At 41.3% G+C, this 21791-nt stretch overlaps 1 protein-coding gene across 3 annotated transcripts in view; it reads right to left on the bottom strand.

The window, feature by feature from the left end:
* The window catches only part of dync2h1 (dynein cytoplasmic 2 heavy chain 1), a 565214-nt gene that overhangs the window by 153242 nt on the left and 390181 nt on the right, over window positions 1-21791 (bottom strand). For all 3 annotated transcript variants that reach the window (XM_043691805.2, XM_043691808.2, XM_043691806.2), the window contains 2 exons: window positions 20217-20348; window positions 12763-12835 (listed from right to left, as the gene is read on the bottom strand). In XM_043691805.2, coding sequence (XP_043547740.2) covers window positions 12763-12835; window positions 20217-20348 — 205 coding nt within the window. The remainder of the gene's footprint in view (window positions 1-12762; window positions 12836-20216; window positions 20349-21791) is intronic.

The raw sequence follows: 21791 nt of genomic DNA, 5'->3' as shown, positions 1-21791 counted from the left end.
CACATAGTTAGAAGATCACTTCCACGAACATCTAAACATTTATTCACAGCAATAACCCCACAGTTTTTCGACAGAAAATCCTTACAATTTACTTCAAAGATTTAATCAATTAAGTAAATGTTAAAAAGGAAGCTTCAAAATAACCTCATTATAGGATGAATGAAAATGTAGGCTTTTCTAGAAAATACATATATTTTGCATGACAGTAGAGGAACAAGTAATTCAAACAATCACTTGCTCTATATCTATTTGCACAGTGTTGTGAATGGTAATGAGCTACTAAAATAAACCCGACAGACATCAGTCAGGGCAATTAACCTATGCTCAGAAAGCAGTGATGTTTTGCTGGAATTCATTGGTTGTCAAAGTATGATAAACACTGATAATTAGAGCTTGGCAAATGTCTTAGATGGTTTGCAGTGGGGCTAGAGGTGTTCACAGACCCAAGTGAAACACTCATACTCAATTTGTTTAGACAAAAAATTACTTTGCTTGGACAATTTTCTTAATGGCTACCAATAATCTCTCAAAGCTAGTTATGCTGCCGAAAGCCTTCAACATAGTGGTGGGTATATGCCATGCCTTCCGTTCATTTGGATCTCAATATAACTGGATTGATCTGTATGTCACAGCACCATCCAATCTGCATAGAAGTAGCCTCCTGAGTGACATCCCCTGACCTACCGACCACAAGAACAGTTGCCTTATTCAAGGCAATGACTGAATTGCCAACATGGTAAAACACCTGAATATAAGTCTTTCGACCTGGGTGAGAATTCCTATTTTTGCCACAAATCAGTTGACATTGGCATAGTATTTTGATAGCACTTCTGGGCTAGGCTCCTTCCCAACTGAAGCAGCACAAACAAGCACAGGAATCCGTGAAGATTGAATAGAAGAGGTCAATGTAGACACCATGACCATGTTTTCAATAATAAATGCTCTATTTAGTAGTTTAAAGATCCTTAAGTTATTTTCAGAGCTACTGAGAAAAGTGTAAAGTAAGCAAGGGAGATAGGTGTCAGAAGGATAAGGTGTAAGAGAGGATACACTTGGCAGGTGGATGAAGGCAAATGGGTGGAAGGTAGATGAGAGGATAGAGTGGTGGAGATGGCATGTTAGTGGCTGAGGGTTAAGATAGTGGTGGGTGATAGGTACGCATGCCAGATAGATCAAGGGTACAGCTCTAATCGGTGTGTGAAGGGAAGTGTTACAGCTCGGTGGATGAGGGATTAGGCTAGTTTGGGGTGACAAGTCAGGTGTGATTGAGTGAGGAGTAGGAATTGAGTGGAGGTATGGAGTAGGGTGGGGGAGGAGAGAGCAGACAGTGAACTCAGTAGAGAGATTAGATCGGGAGTCACCAGATCAAAGGGTGGTGGAGAGGTTGGGATCAACTCTTTGCGAGGGGAATTGGGATTGAGGGAAGTGATTACTGGTGAGTCAGAGGAGTTATTTCATAGTTAAGAGTTTACAGTAAGTTTTAACTCCTCCAACATTTCCTGAAAGCTATTTAGGTTAGGAAGTTGGAAATTCCATTCTTCAACAATTCATGGAGTGTAATCAGGACAGTTTCCTGGAACAACATGTTGTGAATCCAAACAGGGTACAGGTTATTTTATATCTGCTGACAAATAATGAATCAGATTTAATAAATTATCTCATAATAAGATCCTCTCGGGAACAGTGACCACAATAAGGTAGAATTCAGTATTCAGTTTGAGGGTGAGAAACTTGGGTCAGAATCAACAAAAAGGATAATTAGAAAATAATGACAGCCGAGTTATCTATAGTGGACTGGGAAAGGAGTTCAGCAGAAAAGACAGTTAATGAACAATGGCAGACATTTAAGAAAATATTTTATGACTCACAACAAAGATATATCCCAGTTAGGAGGAAGGATTCTAGTACGGGATAAACCAATCATGGTTAACAAAGGAGGTGAAACATAGTATTAAATTGAAAGGAAAAAATTGTACAATGTGGCAAAGATTAGTGATAAATCAGCGTCTAGGAAAACTTTAAAAGCCAACAAAAAATGCTTATTCAAAATGGAAGCAAGACAAAAATAGTTAACTATAGGTCATTTAGCTTCACATCTCTCACTGGGATGTAATATATGTTAAGAATGTAATATCAGAGTATGTAAAAATGTATAACAAAATCAAGCAGAGTCAGCATGGCTTTATGAAGGGGAAATCATATCTTACAAATTTAACAGCATTCTTTGATGAGGAAAAAGAATGAAAGATAAAGGGGATCAAGTGGATGTAATGTATTTGGATTTCTTAAAGGCATTCAATACAGTACTGCACATTAGGCTACTTAATGAGATAAGAGCCCATGGTGTTAGTGGTCATACATTAGCATGGATAGAGGATTGGGACAAAAGGGGCATTTTCAGGATGGCATCCAGGGACTTATGCTGAGGTCACAATTATTTACAACATGTATTACTGATTTTGATCAAAGAAGCTAATGTATTATCGCTAAGTTTGCAGATGACACAAAAATAGTTAAGACACCAGGCGGGGAGGAGAGAGGAATATAGACAGGTATGTGAGTGGACAAAGCCTTGGCAGATGGAATGCATGGAAAAAAAAAGTGAGATTATGCCATTTGGCAGGATGAATAATGGAAAACAACTGCAGAAAACCCAGCATGATGGGAATTGTGGGTCCTCATGCATGAATAAAAAAAAACTATCAATAAAGTTCAGTGAATAATAGGAAAGGCAAATAGACTGTTGGACTTTATTTCAAAGGAGATGGCGTATAAAAATAAGTTTAGCTAAAACTACACCAGGCACTCATTAGACCATAGGTGGAATACTGTGAACAGTTTCAGCCCTTATTGAAGGAATAACGTGCTTACTTTGGAGGCAGTCCACAAATGGGTCATTAGTTTGATTCCAGATATCAAGGGACTGTTTCATGAGAGGAGGTAGAGCAGGTCGGGCCTTTACTCATTGGAGTTTAGAACAGTGAGAGGTAAACATATTGAATTATATGAGGTTGTTAAGGGACAAGGCAGGGTAGAACCTGAAAGGTTGTTTCCTTTTAAAGGAGTGTCTAGGACCAGATGGCATAATCTCAGAATGACAGATCACCCCTTAAGGCAGAGATCAAACTACAGGGTGGTGAATCTATGGAATTCTTTATCACAGAGGTCTGGAAGCTCCTATATCTAGACATGATCAGGATTTTCAAGGCTGAGACAGACAGATTTTTAATCAATAACGATTATGGGGAAAAAGCAGGATTATTAGATGAGCTATAATTGTGTTGAATAGTAGAGCAAATTCGCTGGGCTGCATGCCTACTTCTGCTGCCATATCTTATTGTCATATAATCTTCATGGGGTATACTTGCAACTTGCATCCTAAGTGGTTGGTTTTGAACTTTATTGAAATAATCACTCCTAATAAATCACAGACAGTAGCACTTACAAGCCAGACGTGCATTGTTGAGTCAACAGATCCTGGACATTACCAGCATACTTCATCTGGAATTCTGGGTCTGAGACATATTACAACAGTACAACAGCAACTACACTTAAAGTAAGTGAGGTTGTGAAAGGTGCAACATCAATGAAAATCTTATTTGTTTTCATTACTCTCTTTGAAGCTAAGAATGTGATTCAAGTTCATTTCTCAGCAATGCGTGTTTTTTTACCATTTCAAATATTTCTTTTATAAAGATATACCGTTAATAACAATGCTGCAAAGACACAGCAAAGCAGACAGCACCGACAGAGAGTTAAGATTAATCATGCCTTGTCAGAGCTGGAAAAAGATGGAACAGAGTTTAAGCAATGTCTGTTGTAACTTTAATTCGTGCTGATTCGAAAACAAAAGGTCGCCAACCTGAAAAGGGGAATTTTATTGGCTGAATTTTCACTCTCGTGGGCAGAGTTAAGTAATTAATTGAGACTTTTACTGGGATGTCCCATAATTGGCATAGTGACAGGCTCCTCATCCACTGAAGGATGGTATGTGCACAATTGACGTTAGGGAGGGACAATCAGAACTGTCTAATTTGAAAGAAACAGCAAGGGAAAACAGACTTGACCTCTTTCCAATTTGTCTAAAACTTTCATCTAGTCATCATGTTGTGGGGTGGACATCAGGATATCCTCTACAACGCAGCTTGTCACTCCTATATCTAGACATGTCTGGAGGACTCTATGCCTATGCCTGGAACACTGGTTGCTTGATTTACTGCAAGAAGCATATTTTCTAATCTACTTGTTCAGAGATGTTATGACACACTTCTGGAACAGGTTGGACTTGAACTCAGGCCTCCTTGCTCAGAGCTAAGGACACTACCACTGAACCACAAGAACCACTAACGTCTGCTGGAGAGTTATGGCGAGGCAATTTAACTGGCCCTCTCTTAATTGGCCTTAATTAGGACTTTAATGAACTTGATCAACTGCCCGCTCCGGGTAGATGGATCTCACTGCAAGCACAGATCTAGAGGTGGCACTGAGTCCGGGAAACAGCATGCTGCCCAGTAAAGTTAATATTTGGCCACTCAGGGATTCAGTCTATTGCTGTCAATACAAATGCTGTGAGACCTGCAAAATATTGCCAGCATCTCCAACTATTTTTTTCAGATTTCCAGCATCTACAGTGTTTTGCCTTTATGTATAACAACTATGTTTGTTCTCCAGATAGGTGTATGAAATGTGTAATAGTTCCCAGGTATATTTTCATGTTCATTTTCTTATGACTGTTTTATGAAAGAAATTGACAACTTTGAATTGTGGAATTTCTCTGACAGAGTCAGCAGCAAATCCATTTCCTTTTGCCCGAGGGAGAAAAATCACAGTCTGTGTTACTGGAACAGGATGAAATATCCTAAATCAACTGTAAATGATACCTCAAATATTCCATTGGCCAGATAATCATTTCTGAACTGTAGATGGGAGACAAAAGTGGGGATCCTGCAGCACAGAGGCTCAGTGGTTAGCACTGCTGCCTCACAGCACCAAGTACCCAAGTTCGATTCCAACCTCAGGGTGACTGTCTACGTGGAGTTTGCACATTCTCCCCATGTCTGCGTTGGTGCTTCGGTTTCCTCCCACAGTCCAAAGATGTGCAGGTTAGGTGAACTGGCCAGGCTACATTGCCCATGGTGCTCAAGGATGTGTAGGATAGATGCATTAGTCAGGGAAAATGTTGAGTAATAGCATCAGGGAATGGGTCTGGGTGGGATACTCAGGTGGACTTGTTGGGCCAAATGGCCTGTTTCTACACTTTAGGGATTTTATGAAGTTCTATGAATCCCCATTATAACAGATTCTGACAAAAATGCCCAGGCAATTGAAGATATCATTGGGCAATTCAGCTATGCTTGTAATGCTCTGAAAGTAGCCATTAAATTAAGAGGGTTCCTCTGAAGGTCCTTCGCCACACCCTTACCATCCGACGCCTGGAGGAAGAATGCCTTGAGACCCTGCAACCACACAGGATCAATGTGGATTTCACCAGTTTCCTCATTTCCACTCACCCCACATTATCCCAGTCCCAAGCCTCCAACTCGGCAATGCCCTCATGACCATCACTTTTCCCATCGATCTGCTCCACTCTCCTCTCCAACCTATCACCTCTCCTACACCTTCATCAACCTATCATATTCTCAGCTACCTTCCCCCCCAACCCCACCCCCCTCCCATTTATCTCTCAGCCTCTTGGCCCACAAGCTTCATTCCTGATGAAGGGCTTATGCCCGAAATGTCGATTCTCCTGCTCCTCGGTTGCTGCCTGGCCTGCTGTGCTTTTCCAGCACCACATTCTCGACACCATCCTGTGTGAATTGAATTGAATTTATTGTCACGTGTACTGAGGCACAGTGAAAAGCTTTGGCTCGCCAGCAATACAGGCAGATCACATAGTTAAATAGCATAGATAAGTAAACAATAGGTAAACAGCAACAAAACAAAACACAGACAAATGTTAAGAGTTTCTGAGTCCATTCAACTTTCTAACAACAGTAGGGTAGAAACTGTTTTGAAACCAGCTGGTGCGTGTGTTCAGGCTTCTGTACCTTTTCCCTGATGGTAAAGATTGTAGAAAAACATTGCCAGGGTGGGATGGATCTTTAAGAATGCTGGCAGCCTTTCCTTGACAGCGGGCCCGGTAGATGGATTCTATAGATGGGAGGTTGGCCTTTGTGATTGTCTGGGCCAAGTTCACTACTCTCTGTAACTGTCTCTGATCTTGATACCAGGTAGTGATACATCCAGACAGAATTCTCTCAATGGCGCACCTATAAATGTTGGCAAGCGTATTCATCATCATGCCAAACTTCTTCAGCTGCCTGAAGAAGAGACGTTGTTGGGCCTTTGTAACCAGTGTATTCACATGAAGAGTCCAAGAAAGCTTGTTGTGGATGACCACTCTCAGGAGCTTGACACACTCCACTCGTTCCAACTCTGTGCTGTTAATGTGTAGGGGGGCATGAGTAAGATCGTGCTGAAAGTCAATAACGAGTTCTTTGGTTTTACTGGTATTCAGAGTTAGGTTGTTCTCAGTGCACCATTTTTCCAGGTCTTCCACCTCCCATCTGTAGTCTGTTTCATCGCCACCTGAGATTCGACTGACTATGGTGGTGTCATCAGCAAACTTGTAAATGGCATTAGTCTGGTATTTGGCGACGCAGTCATGGGTATACAGTGAGTACGGTAGGGGGCTGAATACGCAACCCTGGGGGGCTCCAGAGTTGAGTTTTAATGATGATGAAATAATGTGCCCGACCTTGTGGTTGTCGCATGAGAGTCAGAAAACTGGGGATCCAGTTGCAGAGAATGAGGCTTAGTTCGAGATCACTGAGTTTAGTTATCAGTCTCAAGTTGAAGACTGGACTTTAGTCAATGAGTAGGATTCCTACATATCTATTCTTGGTTTCAAGATGTTCTAGGGAGAAGCGAAGGGCAAGTGATATGGCATCTGACGTGGATCTGTTAGTCCAATAGGCAAATTAGAGTGGGTCAAGAGTAGTGGGGAGGCTGGAGTTGATTAATGCCATGATCAGCCTTTCAAAGTACTTCATGACCACCAACGTTAGAGCCACTGGGTGGTCGTCATTGAGACATGCTGCATGAGCCTTCTTAGGCACAGGGATGATGTTGGCAGGGAGAGGTTGAAGATGTCAGAGAAGACCTCTGCCAGTTGATCTGCACATGCTCTGAGTGCGCGGCCTGGTACTCCGTCTGGTCCCATCGCTTTCCTTGGATTCACACAAAGGAAAACTGATCTGAGCTCTGATGCATTGACTGTTGGGACAGGATCATCAGGACTTGTCGGAATAGGCGTTACCGCTCCGCCAAAAGTCTGCTCAAAGTGAGCATAGAGGGCGTTGAGACGATCTGGGAGGGATATGTCATCATCTGAGTTGAAACTGTATTGCCATTCCTTTGCCATCGCTAGGTAAAAATCCTAGAACTCCCTCTCCAACATGGTTCCTACACTTCAAAAACTGCAGTAGTTCAAGAAGATAACTTGACAACATCTTCTCCAGAATATACTTTGGAATGGACAATAAATGCTGGCCTAGTTAATGACACTAACATCCCATGAATTAATAAAATAGTCTGACTTGATAACAAAAACAAAGTGACGAACACTCGGTGAGTGCACAGTATGCATCAGATGGAGCCACCTGGCACCAAATGTCTTCAGTGGCAAACCTATGATGCTAATTCACACTCAGGAGCATGGAGCATTGAGTAGACACTATACATATCTGGTGAAATGAAGAGCGTTCATCCTTTTGCAGTAAGTACCCACAGGTACAGACCTCCTCAGTCATCTCTGTTCAGGTTGCTTCCATCAGTCGGATGGCCTGCTAATTCTATCCCTATGTAATACAATCTTCCTTCTCTCCCGGATAGTGTTCAGGAAAACCTGTAAACAAATGTCTCAAAAGTGTGATACTGCTTTCTCCATCACCTTTGGTGTGGGTGAGGACAATGGCAGATGGTCGGTGGTGTTTCTACTTAAGGAAAATGAACGCTAATGCAATGCCCTTTAAATATGGCGACTAGAATGGGAACGCAGAAGCTGCTAACAGTGGACAGAATCTCCTGCCTGCTTGCCCATACAATTTGAGATTTTAGCCATGCATGCACATGTAGTGAGGTGAGAAGAACACAATCACATGAGCAAACCTGACCTGTTCTGAGTGGAAGTACCTCCAAGTTTTAAGGCTGCATCCACACTTACTCTCAAAAGAAAAATAAGAGTCTGCTCATTATGTCTGCTGTCCCTCAATCTGTGGAGGACTGTCGCACAATAAACGTTAGATTACAAATGATAGAACTGATCAATGAAGTATCCTGAGACATGATGACTAAGTTTTTAGAAGTGATATCATAAATTGTCCCTTGATAATAGTGTACTGACAGAGGCCTGTGCATTAGGCTTGCAGTTGTTGAATATGATGACAGAAACTGTATATCAGCTGAACCTTAATCTATTCATACATTCAAGAAAGTACAACCAAGCTTTCACTTGCCATTCTAGAACTTTCAAGACCGCCATGCCATTTGTTAATGTTAGTAATTTCTGGACTGGTGGAATATCTGTGATAGTATGGCACAGTGTATAATGTATAGTAAGGCACAGTGAAGTAATCGGAGTGTAGCACTTAGATAGGAATTTATATGCTTAGGAAGTGTTTAACAAAAAAATCAGAATTTGATGAGTGTAAAGAGAAATTAGTTACTTAAAGAAATTTGAGGAGTATCCAGATATAATTATAACCCCTTGCTTACCCAGTAAAAATCAGCCCTGGAGTATCTGCTTTCAACTTAATACCTTCATAAACTTAGAAATTTTATATTCTCTTCTTAAAAAAGAAATGCTCAAGGTTACACAAGTGTTTTTTTTAAATGTCCGAATCCTCAAATTAATTTTAACATTTGAACCATTCCCAACAGCATGGCCGTTTGAAGTAGTCAATCAAGCTTGGCATAAAACTTGTTAGGGGTCCATGGAATCCAAGGCAAAATGGCACATTAGATCCAAAAACTGGCTGAAGACAGTAAGTCAAGAGGGTGATGGTAAAGGGAGGTTTTTGTGACTGGAAGTCTGTTTCTCGTGGGGCTCTGCAGAGCTTGGTGCTGAAGCCATTACCATTTGTATGACAATGATTTGGACTTAAACATATCATTTGAACTTAAATTTATGATGAATTTATGATCAACATGTTTGCAGAAATTGCTAGGAGGGGTAAATTGATGAGGACAGTCTTAAATTGCAGGAGGATTTCAACAGACTGGTCAGAGATAGGGTAGTGCAAATCAAATTCAACCAGCAAAAGTACAAGGTAATGTAATTGGGGAGGGCCAAGAAGACAGGATTACACTGTGAAGTGTTGAAGATCAGAGGAATCTTTACATGCAGATCCTGAAGGTAAGAGAGCTGGTAGATAATATAGTTGAGAAGGCATACAAGATACTTGCCTTTATTAACTGAGAACAATGTTACTGGGACTGGAGGGTTTGTATTATAATGAGAGGCTAACTGGGCTGGGACTGTTTTTCCTGGAGCAGAGGAAGTTGAGGGGTGACCTTATAGAGGTTCATAGAATCATGAGGGGCATATGTAAGGCGAATAGCAAAGGTCTTTGCTATTCGCCTTACATATGCCCCTCATGTGGGCGGCACGGTGGCACAGTGGTTAGCACTGTTGCCTCACAGCGCCAGAGACCCGGGTTCAATTCCCGCCTCAGGCGACTGACTGTGTTGAGTTTGCACGTTCTCCCCGTGTCTGCGTGGGTTTCCTCCGGGTGCTCCGGTTTCCTCCCACAGTCCAAAGATGTGCAGGGTCAGGTGAATTGGCCATACTAAATTGCCCGTAGTGTTAGGTAAGGGGTATGGGTGGGTTCGCTTCGGCGGGTCGGTGTGGACTTGTTGGGCCGAAGGGCCTGTTTCCACACTGTAATGTAATCTGTATGTAATCTGTAATCTGTCTTTTCACAAAGGTATAGCAGGTCAAAACTAGAGGGCATAGGATTAAGATGAGAGGGGAATGATTTAAAAGGGATCTGACCTTTTCATGCAGAGGGTGGTGCCTGCGTGGAATGAGCTGCCAGAGATAGTGGTGGAGGCTGGTACAATTACAACATTTAAAAGGCATCTGGATGAGTATATAGATAGGAAAGGTTTGGAGGGATATGGGCTAAGTGTTGGCTGTTTCCATGCTGCATCACGCTATGGTCTATGATTCTATGACCATTTAAAACACTGAAAACTCACTACAAACCCAAGGACTCCCAGTTACCTTGACCATACGTCCTCACACCCTGCTTCCTGTAAAGTCTCTATTTCATTCTGTCAATTTCTGTCTTTGTCAAATCTGTACTGATGATGCCAACTTTGATAAGGGGGCCTCCAAAATGTCTGCCTTCTTCCTCAACCATGGATTCTCCAATGCCATGGGTCACAGGGCCCTTAACCTTATCCGACTGATCCCTTGCACTTCGGCCCTCACCACTTTTCTTCCTTCCCATAACAGTAATAGGGTTCCCCTCATCCTCAACTAACACCACACCAACAGCCACATCCAAAGAATCTTTAGCTGCCATTTTCGCCACCTCCAGCAGGACACCACAATCCGATTCATATGTCCCTCCATTGTCATCCTTCTGCAGGAATATTCCCTCTGGGACACCTTGGTCCACTTCTCTTCCACTCTCTACATGTCACCATAGCCTCACACCACCTTTCCTGACAATCACAGAAGGTGTAACATCTGCCTGTTTAGCTTCCTACGATCCAAGGCCCCAGAAACACCTTCCGGGTAAAACAGCGATTTACCTAGATTTCACTCAATATAATCTACTATACTTTTTGCTCACAACATGGTGAGACAACGTGTAGTCTGGGTGTCCGCTTTGTAGACTTTCTGTCTACAAATGACCCTGAGCTTCCCGTTGCCTGATATTTCAACACACCATCCTGGTGCCTGGGCGACATCTCTGTTTTGGACTTGCTATAGTGCTCCAGCAAAGCTCAGTGCAAGCTGGCAGAACAACATCTCATTTCTTACTAGGGAACCCTGCAGTCTTCAGCATTCAATATCAAGTCCAACAATTGTCGAGATTCAGCACCTTCTCCTATGGAGAAAGTGAGGACTGCAGATGCTGGAGATCAGAGTTGAGAGAGTGTTGCTGGAAAAGCTCAGCAGGTCAGGCAGCATCCGAGGAGCAGGAAAATCGATGTTTCAGGCTCCAGCCCAAAATGTATATTCTCCTGCTCCTTGGATGCTACCTGGCCTATTGTGCTTTTCCAGCAACACACTCTCTAATCTTCTCCAATGTCTTACCCCAAACCCAACACACCAGGCCTTGTCAGCACATGGGCTTCTAGCAGAAACATTCTATTGTCAGCTATTAATTGTCCTAATTAACAGCTATTAAAACCAACCCCCCCCCCACCCCTTGTCTGTCCAACTGTTGTTCTCTCTCTTTGGACTTTGTTATGAAGTTGAAGGTGGGTACTGTACCTTTAAGAGAGAGTGAAGGCTGGTTTTGCAGTGAAAGTTTGCAGGCACCTGCCATGTGACTGACTAACAGTCTTAGGGTGTACTGGAAAATTGAAAATATGTAATATTTGGCTGCTATGTTCACAACAGTTCAAATTTAACCAATCAGTTTAAATTATGCCCCAGGATACTAACATCCAATCACATTTGATTTTTACTGTTTTGCCAACATCAAACCAATGAGACGATCTGATGTCTGGGGTTTAAAAAAGCAGACATTTTGAAAGTCAGAGGGAGAGAGAGACTGTCGTTCAAAACACTCTCTATCAAAGGTACCTTTTACATATGAAACAGTTTTGTAGGAAAAGACTGATGATGACCCAGGGAGATCTACAGCCAGAGGAAGACAGATACCAATGACAATAGCTGCTGTCTGGTTTTTGAAAAATAAGTTGATATAATTTTAATAGGGGCTTTTATTGGGTCAGTATATTGTTATAGAGTTGGAGGTAGATAACAGACCTTTAAAAGAAAGGAGGTTTAGAGTTGTAAATAGTTATTTAATGTTCACTTTTAGAATTAATGAATAAAATGGATATTTTTCTTTAAATAGTAGAATTTGGGGTGTTCTCTGTCACTGATACTTTAACAGATGAGAAGGCGAGGTGAGCTTTTCAGTGTGTTTGGTTTAATTAGCAATAAGGTCCATTGCCATGTCGTAACAGCTTCATCTCCACCATTTGTTCACTCCTCCCTCTTCCACCACCCTATCTTTAGCATATAAACCAACCTTTTCCCAGTTACAATCATTTGTGAAGAAGAGTCCCTGAGCACAAAATGTTAGGACAGCTTTCTCTCCTCAGATGCTGGCAGAACTGCAGCGTTTTTCCAGCAATTTTTGGTTTTGTGTCAGTATTTATTTTTCCTGTTTAACAAAGTCTCAATAGTCAAAAAAATGCTTAACACTGATTTGAATTGCTACTGGAAACATTCTGAGCACAGATAATAATAAAACAATACTTCAAACAGCAACAACTTACATTTTAGCAATGTAAAATCCAAAGCAGCATGTTCACCTCATATTGAGAAACGCCAAGAAAACAATTCAATAGGTTCTTAAAATTTAAGCCACTGCACAGTGAAATAACAAGAAAATTCTATACATATGAATACTCATCTTGAAAACATATGTAAAATGTTATACTAGTAACATAACTGATTTAAGAATAAATAATTACTACTGTCCAAAGCTGTCAAGCAAACATTATACTTACCAAGGGCTTTGGATGCAAAAAGGGCCATTGCACTTTGAAGTCTGTCTGGTCTTATTGCCTGAACGACTAGGACCTTTGAAGTAAAGAATATAAACAGTGATGATGTGTGCAAAAGTTTTGAGAGAAAGTGATGTCTGTCATCAAATTGCTTCGGAACTTGTAAGATCACTGAGTGCAATTGTAGGCTATGTTCAAAGCTATGACATCATCTTAACTGTTATTCATTCTCTAAATTTCCTGCCAGCTGAAAAAAAAAGAAACTTTGAGTATAATTTAGTCTGCAGTTTAGACTGCAGATGCTAGAGATCAGAGTCAAAAAGTGTGGTGCTGGAAAAGCACAGCAGGTCAGGTAGCATCCCAGCTGCAGGAGAGTCAACATTTTGAGCATATTTCCTTCATCAGGAATGTGGGGTGGAGGGGGGAGAAAGGGGCTGAGAGATATATGGGAGGGGGGTGGGGCTAGTAACTAAGAAGGCGATAGGTACATGAAAGTGAGGGTGATGGTGATAGGTTGGAGCAAATAGATGGGAAGGAAGATGGATAGATAGGACAGTTCAAGAGGGTGGTGTGCCGAGTTGGAGGGATGGATCTGGGATAAGATGGGGGAGGGACATGAGGAAACTGGTGAAATCGACATTGATTCCACGTGGTTGAAGGGTCCCAAGACGGGTCCCAGTAGGGATGATTGATGCATGTGTCACGGAGATATTCTGTGAAACGTTCCGCAAGTTGGCGTCCTGTCTCCACAGTGTCGAGGAAACCAGATCAAGAGCCACGGACACTGTAGATGAAGTGTTTAGATGTGCAGGAAAATCTTTGCCGGATGCGGAAGGATCCTTCGGGGCGCTGGAAGGAGGTGAGGGGACAGGTATGGGCGGAGGTTTTACACCTCTTGCAGTAGCAAGGGAAGGCGCCAGGAGTGGAGAGTGGGTTGATGTTGTGGGGGGTGGGGGGGGGGGGGAAACCTAACGAGGGAGTCACAAAGAGAATGGTCTCTGCAGAATGCTGAAAGTGGTGAAAATGGGTGGGGAGAGAAACTTATCTCTGGTGGTGGGGTCTGACTGTAGGTGGCAGAAATAGCGAAGGATGCTGTGTTGTATCTGGAGATTAGTGGGGAAAAAGTGAGGACCAGGGGGGTTCTGGCCTTGTTGTGGTTGGAGGGGTGGGATTCAAGGACGGAGGTGCAACAAGTGGAAGAGATGCACTGGAAGGTATTGTTGAACATGTGGCAGGAGAAATTGTAGTCCCTGAAGTAGGAGGCCATCAATGATGTTCTGGAGTGGAATTGAACCTCCTGGGAGCAGATGTGGTGGAGCCAGAGAAATTGGGAGTAAGGAATAGCATTTTTATCGCAGGGGTGGGGGGTGGGAGGAGAGGTTCAGGTAGCTGTAGGAGTTGGTGAGTTTGAAGTAGATGTCCGTGTTGAATCGGTTGCCGGAAATGGAGATGGAGAGGTCCAGGAAAGGGAGGGAGGTGTCCGAGATGGTCCAGGTGAACTTGAGGTAAGGGTGGAAGGTGTTGGTGAAGTTGATGAACTGTTCAACCTCCTCATGGGAGCACAAGGTTACGTTGACACAGTCAGTGATGCAGGTGGGGAATGGTGCCAGGGTAACTGTGGAAGATGGACTGTTTCATGTACATATGAAGAGACAGGCATAGCTGGGGCCCATGCGGCTGCTCACGGCCATCCATTTGGTCTGACGGAAATTGGAGAATTCAAAGGAGAAATTGTCGAGGGTGAGGACCATTTCAGCCAATTGAATGAGTGTGTTGGTGGAAGGGTACTGGTTGGGAGAGGAAAAAACAGAGAAAGTTGAACAGTTAATTATCTCCACTCCCGGCACTTTCCCTTGCCACTGCGAGAGGTGTAAAATCCTCCATCCAAGGCCCCAAAGGATTCCTCCACATCCACCAGAGATTTTCCGGCACATCCAAACACCTCACCTACTGTGTCCATTGCTATTGATGTGGTCTCCTCTACATTGGGGAGACAGGGCGCCAATTTGCAGAATGTTTCAGAGAACATTTCCGGGACACACACAACAATCGACCCCACCACTCTGTGGCCAACCACTTCAACTCACCCTCCCATTCACTGAGGACATGCAAGTCCTGGGCCTCCTCCACTGCCAAATCATAGCGACCCGACAACTGGAGGAAGAACATCTCATCCAACCACACGGAATCAATGTCGATTTCATTAGTTTCCTCATTTCTCCTCCCCCACCTTATCCCAGATCCAATCCTCCAACTTGGCACTGCTCTTTTGAACTGTCCTACCTGTCCATGTTCCTTCCCACCTATCCGCTCCACCCTCCTCTCCAACCTATCAGCATCAACCTCCACCTTCATCTACCTATCGCCTACCTAGCAACCATCCACCCAGCCCCACACGCCCTCCCATTTACCTCTCAGCCATCTTCAGCCCCCCCACTCAGACATTCCTGATGAAAGGTTTCTGCTCAAAACATCGACTCTCCTGCTCATCAGATGCTGCCTGGCCGGCTGTGCTTTTCCAGCACCATAATTTTTGACTCCCACTAACCTTTGCTTTCTTGGATTTTCTGTGAAGGAAAATAGTGAATTCCAGCTACAAATTCAAGGATTTTACAGTTCACAGTTGTTTGTCTGACTTATGTTCAATAACTAAACGAGCTTGTAAAAATAAACATTTTTTTGTTAAGCATTTCCATCTTCCCGAGGAGACTGCAGGCCAAATTATAACCAACAATCTGTTATACAGCCATATAGTCATAGAGATGTACAGCATGGAAACAGACCTTTCAGTCCAACCTGTCTACGCCGACCAGATTTCCCTACCCAATCTAGTCCCACCTGCCAGCACATGTCCCATATCCCTCCAAACCGTTCCTATTCATATACCCATCCAAATACCTCTTAAATGTTGCAATTGTACTTGCTTCCACCACTTCCTCTGGCAGCTCATTCCATATATGTAGCACCCTCTGCGTGAAAATGTTGCCCCTTAGGTCTCTTTTATATCTTTTCCCTCTCACCCTAAACCTATACCCACGAGTTCTGGATTCCCCCACCCCAGTGAAGAGACATTGTCTATTTATCCTATCCATGCCCCTCATGATTTTATAAACCTCCATAAGATCAGCCCTCAGCCTCCGATGCTCCAGGGAAAACAGTCCCAGCCTATTCAACCTCTCCCTATAGCTCAAATCCTCCAACTGTGGCAACATCCTTGTAAATCTTTTCTGAACCCTTTCAAGTTTCACAACTTCTTTCCAATAGGAAGGAGACCAGAATTGCAAACAATATTCCAAAAGTGGCCTAACCAATGTCCTGTACAGCCCTAGTTCTGAAAACTCTGCTAACCAAAAGCTAATCGGTTTTCCTTGGGACATAACCACGAAGTATAGTGTTTTGTGAAAATGTGTCCATGAGGTCTTGAGATATATTTTTAACAAACTAACAAAAGGGGGTGAAAACATATCTTTTGTCAACGTTCAATTTGCTCTATCTCCCAATGTTAATGGATCCTTACAAAAATCCAGAATCAGACCTGTATCTGCAGAAAAACAAACCAATTCTTCCTTCAGCAATAGCCTATTTAAATTCCTTCATTTGTTTTTGAGTCAATGGACAATTAGGTTAACAGTCTTAAAAATTGGGGAGGTAATGTCATCACTTCCTATCTTCAGTGGGGAAGGTAAAAATTATAGTCTTACCTAGCCATTCTAATTATAACCTCAATTTCTATTCATTGGTTTATTCCATTCAACACAAAGGGACTGGGCCAGATTCTCATGCATTTGTCCACTTTTCAACCGAGCAGAAGGGCTTTAAAAATTGCAGGTAGATTTCACAGTCTCATGTCTGGCAACTTTTGCTGGTGGAAAATAGGGATCTGTACAGCAAAATTCAAGTCGTACTCCTGACCTTGCAAATTCCATTGTAAAAAGGTCATATGAGACCATCCACCATGTTGATGGAGTTGGGCTGGCATTTGCAGAGTTCATGTCTCATGTGTCCACAAATAACTATGTGGTCTCTCTAGTCATAAGTCAAACACCCTTTTACAAATAAGTTCGAAAGGTGTTTAGCTGAAGTACAATAATACAATTTGAAAGACGTTTCGTACTTTGGTTCAGACTTTTGTACAGTAAAAGGTAAGAAACCATTAAATTGATCAGAATTGTGTAATGTTTCAGATGAATTACAGTCCTTTGCTCAGTGGATAAAATCCTCTTATGCATTCTACAGTATGGAGAATCAGAAATTAAAGTAGAGGACCCTGTGACTTAATTTGCGCATTGATTTAATATTCTGACATCTGCTGTGTCTTTCAAACGTTCTTTCGGTATCCGATAAGTACAGAACCACTAAATAAAGATCAGGTATACAACATTCCCTTTGGAAGAAGGTCTTCTTAGAGTTTCATCAAAAACAAATTAATGCTTTATTACTTGACACCTCTTAATCCAAATAAGCACGAAGGCATTGAAAAGCCGCTTCAATGAAAGATAAAGTTCTTAAATTAGAACAAAAGTGCCAATCTATCAAAACTAGCTGTCCCTTTGAAGCTGTGTAAACTGCCACTAGGTTGACTTTATTAATCATTCTGCAAAACATTCATAATTGAGGCTAATTGGCAAAACAAATGTCCAGACATCTGTTCATCCTGCATTTCTATCCCCATTTGTATTATTTATCAGCATTTCAAATACTTACCAGTGTTATTCTATGGTTTATGAGGTTTTTTTTACCTACTGAATATTGGGTGAAAGGCTTGTAAGATGCATGGGGCATGGAGGATCTACTGGGGTCATAGAATGTAAACAGTACCATGATCGTGGAATATGGTGATTGGAGAATGTGAGGTGAATGAAAGATGACTGAACAACTACACTGAAAATTAGGACAATGTGACAATGAGTTGATTTCTAACTTGCTTGCTTTGGTATTCATCCACTTTAGTTGCCAACTTGGATCTGCTGTGGATAATGGGGCTGGTAACTTGCCCCTGCCTGCTTATACAAGGTGAAAATACAATGGAAAGGCACAGGCATCATGGAGTATGAATCATGGAGAAAGGAAAATTCCCAATTCCAGCCTGAAAGCAGAAAATCCAGGCCCATACGTTTCTTTGCCAACAGAATAGTCATTTAAATTGTGCAGTGAAAGACTTATTAACAATAGAAGTTAAGAAATTACTAAACTGTACGACGCTCATATGTTTTTGACATTACTTATACTGTTGGAAAGTTTAGCATTTTGTTTTAAATAATGTACAACGGAATAGCAGGTGTTGATGCTTCCATTTGACATTTGTCAACAATATAATTCTGATTACACTTCAAAAATTCATTAGTCATTAAGGGTTTCAGCAAATTCTCAGAACATAAATGTTGTTTACAAATGCAAGGTCCCTTTTTTTAACCGAATGTATTCTCAGCAAATAAGGTCGAACAAGCAATGATTAATTGTGTTAAATATACAGGTACATAATAAGAGATTTAACCAGCTTCAAGCAAAGAAACAATAACAGACAAGTCATAGAGTCACAGGGATGTACAGCACGGAAACAGACCCTTCGGTCCAACTTGTCCATGCCGACCGGATATCCTAACCTCATTTAGTTCCATTTGCCAGCACTTGACCCATATCCCTCTAAACGCTTCCTATTAATATACCCATCCAGATGCCTTTTAAATGTTGTAATTGTACCAGCCTCTACCACTTCCTCTGGCAGATCATGCCATACACGTACCACCCTCTGCATGAAAAAGTTGCCCCTTAGGTCTCTTTTATATCTTTCCTCTCTCACCTTAAACCTATGCCCTCTAGTCTGGACTCCCCCACTCCAGGAAAAAGACCATGCCCCTCATGATTTTATAAACCTCTATAAGGCCATTCCTCAGCCTCTGACACTCCAGGGAAAACAGCCCCAGCCTGTTCAGCCTCTCCCTATAGCTCAAACCCTACAATCCTGGCAACATCCTTGTAAATCTTTTCTGAACCCTTACAAGTTTCACAACTTCCTTCCAATAGGATGGAGACCAGAATTGCACACAATATTCCAAAAGTGGCCTAACCAATGTCCTGTACAGCCGCAACATGACCTCCCAACTCTTACATTCAATGCTCTGTCCAGCAAAGTGTTTGTGATATTTAGGGGATGTTTTTATCATAAAACCAATTTGGGAAAATAATGTTCAGTTTTCACATTGCTGAAACAGGCAGATTTTTTTCAAGGGTGTTCATCCTGCATTTTTGAACATTCACAGGAACATCAACTTAAAAGGAAACAATATTTTACACTGCATGAGAAGACAGTGCTGATTGGTGAGCAAGTGATCTCTGATTGGTAGAGACATTGCCTTGGAGAATGCACCAGGTAAATAACAATAGGCAGTTAACTGCCAAGCTTTGTGTAAAACTGAATCAGACAGATTTACTGTAATTGACTGTGATGGTCAAGGCATTGCCCTGAGGAATGACTATAAATGGCTGTCACATATTATATTGTAACAGCCACAATGTGTGTACCTATGATTTCTGTCTGCAAAGAATATAGCATTAAAATATCCTAATATATGTAGTTTCCAGTATGCACATCATACTGGTGCATAAGTACATCATACTCTAAGCATAACTGACAATCTTAAATTGTTGTCAGCATAATTCTAAGCACACTTAGGATTATTTGGAGATGATTTACCTTTCACACCAACGAGTAATGTGCACAATGAGTTTTAGTGCTGGCGTCATGCTAACTATGTAGGCAATATGTCCCATACACTGGTGCACTGTATCAAACAACATGTCCCATAGTCGGTTTACAGCAGTTTACGTACTGACCACGCCCAACCAACCAGATCTAGAAAACACAGTTTCTAACATTCCGTGATTCTGGAGCAGGATGGTGGCTTTCCTTCCCTGAGGTATATTAGTGAGCCAGATAGGATTTGCAACAACAATTTGATGATCATTATTCAGACTATTTTCCATTTCAGATTTGTTAATAAAATTCTCTCATCTTCGTGTTGGAATTTGAGCCCATGCCCCAGGGTATTTGTCCCTGTAATGGATCAACAATCCAGTATCATTACCACAATGTTACTTTTGCTTGAATTTCCTTTGAGCATAACTCTTCAAAGCGTGCATAGGATCATTGTTTTTAACCATACTCTCTCAACTCTCCCTTCACACTTCTTTTTGGTCAAGATGAACATTCATAATATCAATAACTATTCACCAATATAATATGGATTTCACTAAATGACATAATATAGCTTTGAAAAATGTATAACAAACTGAAATTCAAGAGGTTAACTGTTTTTAATTGTTTTAATTATTTTTTCATGGTTATGCAATCTAAACAGGAAAATTACTAGCTATATCGCTATTTTCTTTACACACATTTTTACAGCATTAATATCTTTCTATTTCATAATTACTCACAAAATACTGAGGCAACACACCTGCTGAAACAGTGAGATTCTTCTTGCAATGGATGTTGGGATGTCTTGTTCACAGGTTGAACTTTGAGAGAAAGTGAGCCAAAGATCTATATCTTCTAAACAGAGTGTCTGATACAATGTCGGAAAGGTGGTCTGGAAAATGAATAGATTCTTAAAATTGCAAAATAATTCAAAACTTGGCTAAACTAAACTATGCTGGGTTAAAATCATTCTTATCGAAATATAAATAAAAAATCAATTATTTTCAAAACTAAATCTCCAATAGCAAATAATTTTTGATATCACATTGGGAGAAGCATTTGTTAACTTCATAAAATATTTGACATGATGTAGAAACTTGGCGATTGCAAGAAATAATGAAACAAAAGAAATATTGTAGATGCCATGGCAATACCAAAGTTCATTAGTAGGTTTCTTCCACTAAGAATCTCTACATTAAAATACATACATTTACAATTTATGGCTGCCTGGCATTATCCTGAAGTGGAAATAATACAATTCTTCCATCTTCTATTTTAGCCTAAGTCTGAAGAATTCATGATGCACAGGTACAGTTAAAGTTAAATAAATTTCAACAATGTGTTTTGCTCAAATGTCCACTGACATCACTAGTATTGGGACCAACAATCAACCACTATCTGAAGTGGTGGAGGCCGAGTCATTAGAGATGTTTAGTTTTTGCTATGCTGATCTTTTATTGTCCAATGTATCTAAATTACCTGAATCTAGGGGCAATATGATTACTAGAAGAAAGTGAGGACTGCAGAATAGGTTTACTGTAATGAAAACAAAATGGTGCATCATTAAAAGTACTGATGTTGACATTGTACTGGTGTGGATAAATTAACATGAATATGGAAGATGTACTTCAGATTTTAGTTAGTGTTTCTCAAAGCCTTCCAAAATGAGTTACAATGCTTGCCTTTCTATCACAGCACTCAACCACAGCTTCTCAAGTTCAAAATTTGAGGTGAGTGGATAAATAATAAATAATTAAACTATGAGGTCTGATAACATAAATCAAACTACACAAATTGTACAGTTTCCAAATTAATAGTAAAAGCCAAGAGAAAACAGCACAAGGCTGGAGAAAGATAAAGCAGGTCATGGAATGAAAACTTTTCAAAAGTTTCTCATGGCCCAAAAGGTGCAATCATCCTGATCTAACAAGGAAACCTTTGCCCTGGACCGACCAGCCAACCACCTATCCTCTGCTCTGTTTAGAGCAAAATTAGCTCAGGTAGCCTTTATGCCTGATTTATCATTCATCTTCTACCCACTGGCCAGGTTCAGTCTCTCTAGTTTCAGCTGGAAGACAGATTTGAATTACTTAAATGACACTCAGCACTTAAATTCTTAACACTGAGGAGCTTAGGATGTCTCCAGAAAAATAATGCACTCCACCTGACAACTGAGGCACAGGTTAAAATCAGGGTTGAGGCATCAATTTTGAAAATCCAAACAAGCCACAACAGAACTTAGAACATAGAACATAGAACAGTACAGTACAGACCCTTCGGCCCTCAATGTTGTGCCGACCTTTTATCCTACTCTAAGATCAGACTCTAAGATCTT

Source organism: Chiloscyllium plagiosum, unplaced genomic scaffold, assembly GCF_037043375.1.
Source record: "Chiloscyllium plagiosum isolate Xiang-an unplaced genomic scaffold, Cpla_swu_hap1 HiC_scaffold_6, whole genome shotgun sequence".
NCBI lineage: Eukaryota > Metazoa > Chordata > Chondrichthyes > Orectolobiformes > Hemiscylliidae > Chiloscyllium > Chiloscyllium plagiosum.
Note: the sequence above shows the minus strand (reverse complement) of the source record. Positions and strands in the feature narration are given on the sequence as shown.